Source organism: Crotalus tigris, unplaced genomic scaffold (assembly GCF_016545835.1).
Source record: "Crotalus tigris isolate CLP2741 ecotype Arizona unplaced genomic scaffold, ASM1654583v1 scf7180000024297.1652928, whole genome shotgun sequence".
In the NCBI taxonomy this organism is placed as follows: Eukaryota; Metazoa; Chordata; class Lepidosauria; order Squamata; family Viperidae; genus Crotalus; species Crotalus tigris.
In genome coordinates this window covers 1393911-1404050 of record NW_024100470.1, presented here as the reverse complement: position 1 = coordinate 1404050, position 10140 = coordinate 1393911, and the positions used below count along the sequence as shown (strand labels likewise).

Sequence of the window (10140 nt, the reverse complement as noted above, 5' to 3'; positions counted from 1 at the left end):
GCAGATATTATAAAAGTAATCTTCCTAGAATTAGTCTATACCACTGAGTAGTTATGGGTTCTTTTTGAATATATGTAAAATAATATTTCCTTCCTTCCTTCCTTCCTTCCTTCCTTCCTTCCTTCCTTCCTTCCTTCCTTCCTTCCTTCCTTCCTTCCTTCTTCCCACCCACACTCCCTCCCATCTTTCCATCTATCCTTTTCTTTTTATGTCATCTTTCCATCTATCCTTTTCTTTTTATTGAGAAACATTTGACATAATATTATAGGCTAATCAGTCAGAACTGAATAACAGAAATCTTTTTCCATGAAAATAAAATTGTTTTTAAAACATGTGTCATTGTTTGTTTATGTTACTATCATATTTAGAAATCAGCATAAGGTGAGTCATCTTCTAAGATTACCTCAAATTTTGTCACTATACATTTAGAGCTGAAAAACTGGCTTTCTTGTGGTGACTCCTACATTCCACTGTAAACTCAGACTCACCTTACTGATATTTCCTACCTTGAATTTATCTAGTGAACATTGTTTTGTAGTATACATTTGTTTGAACACAGATGTAAGAAAAATTGAATAAAAATCACCTTGTCTGGTTAGGATTTGTGGATGAACTTCACAATATTTATGCAAGCTACATTAAAAAGTAGCTTTAACAGAGGGTGAAAAGTTCTTATAGAAGCTTATGCTCAGTAGAATGAAGGTTAGAAAGCGCTTTATTATTGCCTTTGTTGTTTTTCTTCTACTTTTTATTTTATTTGTTTTTATTTATCTATAGCTTCTGAACTTTTATTTTTTTCTATTTTCTCATACTTTATTAGGCATTAGTTGCATTCACCTGATCCACCAGAGTGGGGAGGCAGGGAATGTTGTGAGTCTTGTGTCTCAAAAAGAGACAAGATACACCTGGAGGGACCCAGAAGAAGAGCCTTCTCTGTGGTAGGTCCCTTCCTTTGGAACCCACGGAGATTACACTGCACCTCACTTTGACACTCTTTCTCAAAGCCCTGAAGACATGGTTTTGCCAATGGACCTGAGGAAGCCAGAGTAGCATGGAGCCCATCAAGTGACTTGTTTGACTGATGGTTGTTGCTGGTGGGGGAGGCTATTTTTCTTATAGTTGTATATTGAGTTTTTATTTTTATTTTTTGTAAACTTTCAGATTCATGGAGAGTGAGTGGTGGCCATATAAATTTTCTAAATAAATAAATTAGTTTTTTATGACATTTAATTATAAAACATCATTTTTTAAAAAAATCCACATCAACAATGACAAAAGTATTTGCAAATTGTATCCCTTTATTACAAGTTGTTTATTCATCACTAATTTAGAAATACAATCAGAAGATTTTCAATTACTCCATTGTTATTCTTCTTAGCTGTTCCTTACTGTTCAGTTCTGGTTTTCCAATTAAAATATAACATTTGGGGAAGAAAATACAAGCCAGTAGTCCACCACTGGAGGACAAAATGGAAAAAATCTCCATGGCCACCATATATTTCCCTTTTTTGCTCAAGTATGTTGGAAGAAAAGTGAACCAAACACTGCTGAATACCAGCATGCTGAAGGTGATGAATTTGGCTTCATTAAATGTGTCAGGTAACTTCCTGACCCGGAAAGCCACTATGAAGCTGATAGTTGCCAGGAAACCCATAAAACCAAGAACCGAATAGAACATGATAGTTGAGCCTTCGTTACACATCAATATAATTTCTTTTGGCATGGAATACATGTCAACATATAGGAATGGGGGAGAGGTTGATAGCCATACAATACAAATAATGGTTTGAATAAAAGAGCAAGAAAAAATAATAGAAACACCCAGTTTCTTCCCCATCCATTTTCTAATTCTGGACCCTGGGTTGGTAGCCATGAAAGCAAGAATTACAATGATAGTCTTTGCCAAAATGCTAGAAACTGATATGGAAAAGATAATGCCAAATAGAACTTGTCGAAGAAGACATGTCCATTGATGAGGCCGACCAATAAATAGTAAAGCACAGAGAAACGAGAGCAGGAGGGAGATGAGAAGAATGTAGGTGAGTGTCTCATTGTTGGCTTTCACAATAGGGGTGTCATTGTGTTTAATGAACAGCCAGAGCACTAAAATAGTAATGAGGGAAAAAATAATAATAAAACTGGTGAAGGTGATCCCCAAAGGTTCTTCATAGGACAAAAAAGTTACATATTTTATAATGCAAAAATTTTGCTCCTCATTTGGATAATGATCTTGTGGACATTGAAAGCAGTTGTCCATGTCTGGAAAAAAAATCCATATCTAGAACATTGTATTAGACCAATCAAATACAGATTTTTATAAAATCTTGAAGAATACCACTTACCGTCAAAGTGGGGCCAAATAAAGTAACTGATCCTCCTTCTTCTATTCTGAGCAATTTATTTGTATATTTATTTGTTTGTCTCTTTGTTTCAAATTATTTATAAACTTCCACAGTCAGACCAAATGAATGTCCAGTTTAAATAAGTAAAAGAAGATCAATGGCCTTACTTGGATTGGTAAATTATCTAACGTTAATCTAGCAACTTTCTTCCCCTTTCCTTCTCCATTTTAGTCATTTATCATTAAAAGCTTCTTCTCATAACCCAAAATGCTTTTCAAAAGGCAACTGGACTTTCTTGGTGAGAAGTCCAATTGTCTTTTGAAAAGCACCTTTGGGACAGCCAGGACTTGGATGATTGAGAATCACCATAGACTTCTTCTAATAAGATATTTGAAGATAAACTAAGATTGTTTCAAACTTCTGAGAACTGTGCAAGTGCTAAAGATTCACTAAGTGTATATCCACATCTTTAGTCTACAAAGTTTGAACTTATTTTTGCCTGGAGCATATACTAGAAGTCATTTCTGTCCATGGAATTACTTACCCTTGTGGTCAGAAATCTTCCCCTCTGGACAAGATATACAATGATAACAGCAAAATGGCTTTCCTCTTTGCTTGAGCTTGCTATAGCCTGAATGACAACTGGGATTGCAAAGAGAAAAAGGCCGTGTCTATTCAGAAAAGACATAAAAACATTTTTTTTTCTTCTTTTATAAATGTTTACATCAACTGTATTTTTAGTTCTCATTGTCTGTAGTTTCTTATAAGGAATTTGTTTTTAGAATTTCTAGGTCCAAATATCAAATTTAAGGTCTTTGAGAATAAAATTTCATGAATATATTGAATTGTTATAAATAATATTTAATGTAAATATTGATCCCACTGGTATACAAAATTAAAATCTCTTTCAAATGTTTCTGGAAACTTTAATGAGTCAATGTAAAATCACACATATATGATTCTATCAATTCTATCACTCTTTTTTCCAAATCAGAAAAAAATTCTAATTTCCTTAGAAGGAATGAATTTGTATCTATATGAATTTGCTATGAATGTAATCAGAAACACTTGCTGGAACTCTGACTGATTTTTCTAAATACTTCTTTGATTACCACATTTTTCTTTGAGGATAGAAGTTATACAATTATTTTTTTAAAAAAAAATCTGTTCCTAGTAACATTGAAAGATGCAACACGATTTACATTTTTGCCTCCAGAAGAAGAGAAGCAGCAGGATTCAAATTGTATTCATGCGGCTATAAAGTTTTGTGCTCACTGGTTTTAGTCTGTCAAAGGAGAGATAATCACTGTAATAACCTCAGTTTAGCAGAACTCTTGTTTTGACTACAGCATATACTAATGTTTCATATCCCTGTCTAGCAGAGCAACTGAAAATTAGTTTTCCCATGAATAAGATGGGAGATAGAAGAAAGAGATAATACTTGTTGTTCCCTTTAAAATTCATGTGTCAAGCAACACTTATCTTTTGCCAAGTCAGAATAAATGTAGAATGTGGGAGCACAACTTTTTATTTTAACGTACTTTCTTCCCAAATCAAAAGCAGGTGGAAGGCACATTACCATGCATATGAGGAATAGGGCAATATGTGACATAAGCCTACCTGATTAAACCTGTGTGTCCACATTATGGTTTTCTCTGAAATAGTGAACATTTCTTTGTTAGAAGACAGGGGTTGTACCTCCCCAACTTTGACTCTAAAGAAGGATTGGTTGGGGAATATAACCCAGTTGATAATATCAAATCCAGTTTCCAGTTCCCCATTTGCATTAAAGTAAAGCGTTTCCCCAACACTGTTATTAAAGCAGATATGTCTCACAAAATAGTTGAGCTGAAGAAGGGAAACAGAAAGGAGGGGAAGGGAAGGGAAGGGAAGGAAAGGAAAGGAAAGGAAAAGAAAAGAAAAGAAAAGAAAAGAAAAGAAAAGAAAAGAAAAGAAAGAAAAGGAAGCATTTCATCAGTATATAATAAAGGACATTAATCTTTCCCCATTTGAATTTGATCTCCCTAAAGAAGATCTATTCCATGTTAAACAGAAGAAGAAGCCAAATAACACGAATCAGAATGGTATTGCAATGAAAGAGGAAATGGCTATGAAGCATGAATTAAAACACTTTTGCAGGAATACATTATACATTAGGACTTTCTAGGATGATTGTCATTAACTTATATCCATATCTTCATAATGGGCAGTAGGAATATCCTGAAGGAACCAGAGGAAGAGCCCAAACCAAGACAGTGGTTAGATAAAATAAATTTGAGTTTGAGGTAAAAATAATAATATAAGAAAGTGTTTCAGACATGACTCTGGCTCTCTTGAAGATAAAAGGAGTGAGCATGGGAGGAAATGAATGAAGGGAAATATAAGAGTCTCAGGATAATGTTGCAGAATCCAATCTGGGTCAGTCACCGGGACCAGAAGTTTGGTTTTCTGAGCTTTCAGACTCATGCTGAAGCTCATCTTGAGGGAATTTCTCTCTAGCAGAGTATATACTATGAGTTGTTCTCTGTGTGCTATTTATACAGTATAGTGCCTGTTGTGTGTGGCTATTGATTTGGGGTTTTGATGGCTGGCTATTAAATCTTTGGCAGTTGTTGGCTTGTGCTGCCAAGCATTTGTCTCCTAAGTACTTGATAACCCTGTGGTAAATAGCACTCCTGTTGACTGATGAAGGCTTCAATCACCTCCCTGGATGTTTTTGTGCCTGCTTATCAAACAACCTTGGTAGCTGCTGCTAAATTGAATGTATGACCTTGTTCATTACAGTGTGAGGCTACCAATGAGTTTGGGGCTGCTTGTTTGACCACCTGCTTGTGTTCTCGCAATCTGGTGGTTAGCTTCCTCCTGGTCTGCTCTACATAGTCACAGGGACAATCTGTGCAGGGGAAGATATGTACTCAGACTTGCAAGATTTTATTACAGGAACATTAAAATAAAAGTATTATATTTATAACCCTATCCCTAATCTGATCCCTCTCAAAAGGCTGAAAGACCTGAAACCTCATAATGACATGGCAAAGGGAAAAGAATATCTCCCTCAAGATGATTTCCCTCATGTTATCTTGAGTAAACTATTACCTTCCAGGTAAGTTGACTGAGAAGGATCTGTCTTTCTTTATGGATCCTTGCTGTCTTCTTGACTCCCAAGGAAAGCATAGCATATAAAGCATGTGCCACAACATAGACTGAATTATAGACACTATAGCTATGGGCAGTCATGCTTGTTTCGAAAACAGATGAAAGAAGTGTCTCCAGCTTCTCCACACCAGTGCAGGTCTCTGTTGCTTGGCTGTCCAGTGTGGATCCAGGAAACGAACATTTGAATGCTTCCTCCCAGAAGGGCTGAATAAAACCATTTCTGTCTTCCTTTTCCAAGATAGGTTTTCTCATATGAAGAAACTTCTGGAATCCTAATATCTCCTTTGAATGGATTGCAAAGCTGAGGACACCATGGAGGAAATCTATATTCTCATGCTTTTGAAAGGGAAGAGATGTGAACTCCATCTGAGCTGACATAACCAAAACTTTACTTACTGCCATTTCAGCAACATTCTCATATTGTAATATTATGGGAAACATTCTTATAAATGTCATGGTCTTAATATCACCATAAATAACACAAACATTAGCAGTGCTTTCAGTTACAACATGGTATATATGAAATCCTTCTGTCACCATCTTATCAATGTTATCAACAAAAGTGATTACTGGAAATCTTTCAATGAAATCAAAGCAGATTCCTTTCTGAGAAAACATGGGAACAACATTCTGGAGAAACCTCTCTCCATTGTCATCATTGTCGTACAATATCCCGATCCACATCCACTGGAAATGCAAAAGTAACTGGAGAATTCCTCTATATTGTCTGTTAACATTAGAGAACATCTGGTGGTAAAAAGCAATCTGAGTTTTCCTACTTAACTCAGCAGCAGAACCATAGGTAAACTAGAAAGAAAGAAAGAAAGAAAGAAAGAAAGAAAGAAAGAAAGAAAGAAAGAAAGAAAGAAAGAAAGAAAGAAAGAAAGAAAGAAAGATGAGGGCATGGGAAAGAGATCTGAAAATTGTTTAAATGTTTCAATTTTAATTAGATTCAGTGAGTATGGATGAATCAGGGTTACTAGCTACAGTATACCATTTTGTAATGAAGGTCATTATTCCATTTGCAATGTCTATAAATTATTCTAGATAATCAGGCTATAAACCAGAAGGCCATCAGTTGTAGTCTTGCCTTAGGCACAAAGTATCTGATTGACCATGGGCTGGTTGTTTTCTGTCAAACCTAGAAAGTAGTTTACTATAAACTGCTTTGAAAAGACTTGCCAAGGAAGCTGTATGGAGTTTCCAGAAAGTTGCCATAGGTCAAGAATCACTTGAAGATATGGAATCAATCAATCAATAATCAGTATAAAGCTTACAAAAATGTTAAGCTGCAGACATTTAAGCCAAAATACTCTTTTATGGATGGCAATTTAATTCTGCTTTAGATAAAAACAAATAAAAATTTGGATGCTCTGTCTCAACCCTACATGGAGAAGTTGCAAAATATCTATCTAAATCAGGTTGAGAATTATGCTTCAGCTAGTATGGTTTTTTGTTAATATTGTTGCATCAATGAATGGACATTGATTTTTGTGCCTGAATAAGCAAAGACCACCTTCTTTGGCCATGGTATAACTCAGTTTACATTTACTATAAGCAAACATTAGCTTGTACAGCATGTTGTAATAACAAGAAATCTTTAAATGTAGAAATACTCCATTTGGAGGGTTGGGATTTACTTTTTGGATGGCATGCCTATTTAATTTTTAATAAAAAAGTGGATCGGGTTTTTAAATCTCATATTATAAGGATTTCTTTGCTTAGGGTGTGGAGGAAATATTATAAAAGTGATTTTAAAATACCATTATGGGCTATAACTTGGCATGCGATAGAGGGGATAAAGAGAGGAGTTAAGATGGATACGGTTTCCTATACACAACTACTTAGATGGGATGGTCAAAACTGGCAGTTAAAATCTTTGGAAGACTTAGTACATGCAAACATTACTTACTCATGGTTTCAATATAGACAAATAGTGGATAGATGGAAGACGGATCGTAATACGGGTTGGCTTAGAGAAGATGAAAATCTTTTTAAACAAGTAAGGGATCAAAGACCAACTCATATTAAGAGGGTTTATGGGGTTTTAGTTGAAATAGATTCAGAATCTGAACTAATCAAAGATTGTATGATTAAATGAGCACAAAATATTGGTGAACCAATCCCATTGGATACCTGGGAACTTATCTGGGTGAGGAATGTTAAATTTACACAAGCGCAGAATTTAAGAGAGAATTTTTACAAAATGTTTTATAGATGGCACCTTGATCCACAAAAAATGTCTATTATGTACCCTGATCTACAGCCTAAATGTTGGAGATGTGGTTGTTTGGATGCTACTTATTACTATATTTGGTGGTCGTATAAAAATATAAAAGCTTTTTGGATTAAGATATGGTGGAATATTCAAAGAATCTTTAGAAGGAGGGTTAAATTTACCCCACAATTATTTTTATTAGGTATTGTTACTGATTGTGATGCTAAGGAAGTTATATTGATGTTAAATTTGATTACAGCCGCAAGGCTGTTAGTAGGACAATATTGGAAGAAGGAATCTTTGCCTACTTTACAAGAGTGGTTTTATAAAGTTTCTTACTTGGCGGAAATGGCAAAGATTTCGGCTTTCTTAAAGGAGCAATTTCAAGAGAAATTTTTTGTTATATGGGAAAAATGGATAAATTTTATACAATATAATTTGGATATGGAAAAATATCATTTAGCTTTTTCATAGTTTGTATAGATTGTTTTCTCTTTTCTTTTTTTTCTTTTCTTTTTTTTCTTTTTTTCTTTTTCTTTTTCTTTCTCTCTCTCTTTCCTCTCTTTTTTATTTCTTTTTTAAGTACTTCTTTTTTTAATGCTTATGTTATGTATATCTTATTATTAATTATTTTATAAGTTGTAAAAGGTTTTTTAAAATTTTAAATAAGCCTATATTCAGTTCTGGGAAGTTTGGGGAGGGGGGAGGGGGGTGGGTTTGGGAGGGATTGGGTGAGGGTTGATTTGTAAAACTTTTAAAAAATTTTCAATAAAAAAAAAAGAAATCTTTAAATAGTGTTGTTTCATCCTGGTTATAAATAATATTCCTCTTGCTGGTTGTTTTTATAAATTAGCTAGTTTCATCAAACCATGGTTCCATCTACCCTTAGACAACATTCCACAGGAGAGGGATAATTTCTATATCTTTTTCAAACCTTTATATATCAATTATTCTAAGATTAGAATAATTGATATATAAAGGTGTGGCAATCTTGTCTGTCTCTATCACTTAGTTCTGTCCTAAAATAATCAAATTACATGCATTTTTCCTACAGAGAAATCCTAGAGATCAAGTTAAAGTTATTTCTGGTTTTGCCATGTTAGCCAATATTAGGGACTAATCTTGCTTTGATCAGACTATGAGCTAAAACAGAAAAGCTCTAGACTGCCCCTACTAAGGGATTTTTTGGTATCATGTTTTATTCCTTTTGAACTATTTTTAATATGCAAATATTTTAATAAATACTTGCTTATTGCTTTAAAAAAATCAAAGTTTCATTATTTTAATTAGAATGCTTATTTGGATGACAACTTATATTAACACCAAAAATAGGTATGTGTGTCTTCATGAACGATGGCGTATGAAAATAAAGTTTAAAAAGAGAAGAAATATTGTACTTGTGGAACCTTGTAAATTGACAGGATAGCTTCCATGTTGATAAATATTTCTGAATTAGGTCCTCCAATGACTGATACTGGATTGTTTTTTGTATCACACTTATAGTTAGGGGTGAAGTTGCCTTGGGTTGAGAAGAGTTCCATTGAGGCATGATACGTCCAGCTTGCAATAAAATGACTGTTGTAGATATGGAAGCCCAGAGTGAAATTGGGCAAAATCTGAGGATTTTCATTGATCTCCTTTACAGCAAATGCCAAAGACAAAATGTGTTGGTAGAGCTGAGTCAACACCCTGAAATGAAGTGTAGAGGCTGACTTGAAATGAGTTTGTTCAAAAGATAGCATATATTACAAAGCAATAACATTTCTGACTCATAAGTATCATGTAGTCATTTTATCCAATTTAAATAGCTATAAAAGAAATATTGATTCATATAGCTTTCATTTTATTTATTTATCAAATTTATTTGCCACTGATCTCATGGTTCAAGATGACCCTGAGCTCTCATTAACGTTCAGCAGCTACATACATATAAAGCATTTTAAACCATACCTGAGAATGAGCAGAGAAATTCACCATCCAAACCACAAATACCCAAATATGAACTTAATCACACTGTATGTACATGGTGAGACTGCACATAATTTTACATCAAAATGTTTGGTTGAATCTCATAATCCAAACATTCTTAAACAATTGCAATGTTTATGAATGGAGACTTGGATAGTCAATCTGTGCCTTTATAAGAGAGACATGGTAGAAGGAAAGATTAGCAAAAGAAGGTTCGGGCAGAACAGAGCAAAACTTTCTCTAATATATTTTATATGCCTCTTACTCATTTTTATAAAAAAGGTCAGTAGAAGGTTGTTCCTGAAAGGTTATTGTATTTGAAAATATGTAGATCTGAGACATAATTCCACCAATGATGATATCTCCTAACTGATGGTATTTATGAAGAATTGGAAGAGGATCACTGGTGATGCAATTCAAGTGAGGAATTTTGCAGAGCACACCAGGCAAAACCAT

The 10140-nt window shown here is 34.3% G+C and overlaps 1 protein-coding gene across 1 annotated transcript; it reads right to left on the bottom strand.

The window, feature by feature from the left end:
* Window positions 1–1354: 1354 nt before the first annotated feature.
* On the bottom strand, window positions 1355–10140 carry LOC120299477 (vomeronasal type-2 receptor 26-like). The gene is made up of 6 exons (XM_039324331.1): window positions 9950–10140; window positions 9114–9405; window positions 5439–6305; window positions 3963–4190; window positions 2887–3013; window positions 1355–2259 (listed from the first exon to the last, which is right to left on the bottom strand). The coding sequence occupies exons 1-6, from the start codon at window positions 10138–10140 to the stop codon at window positions 1355–1357; spliced, it is 2610 nt and encodes an 869-aa protein (XP_039180265.1).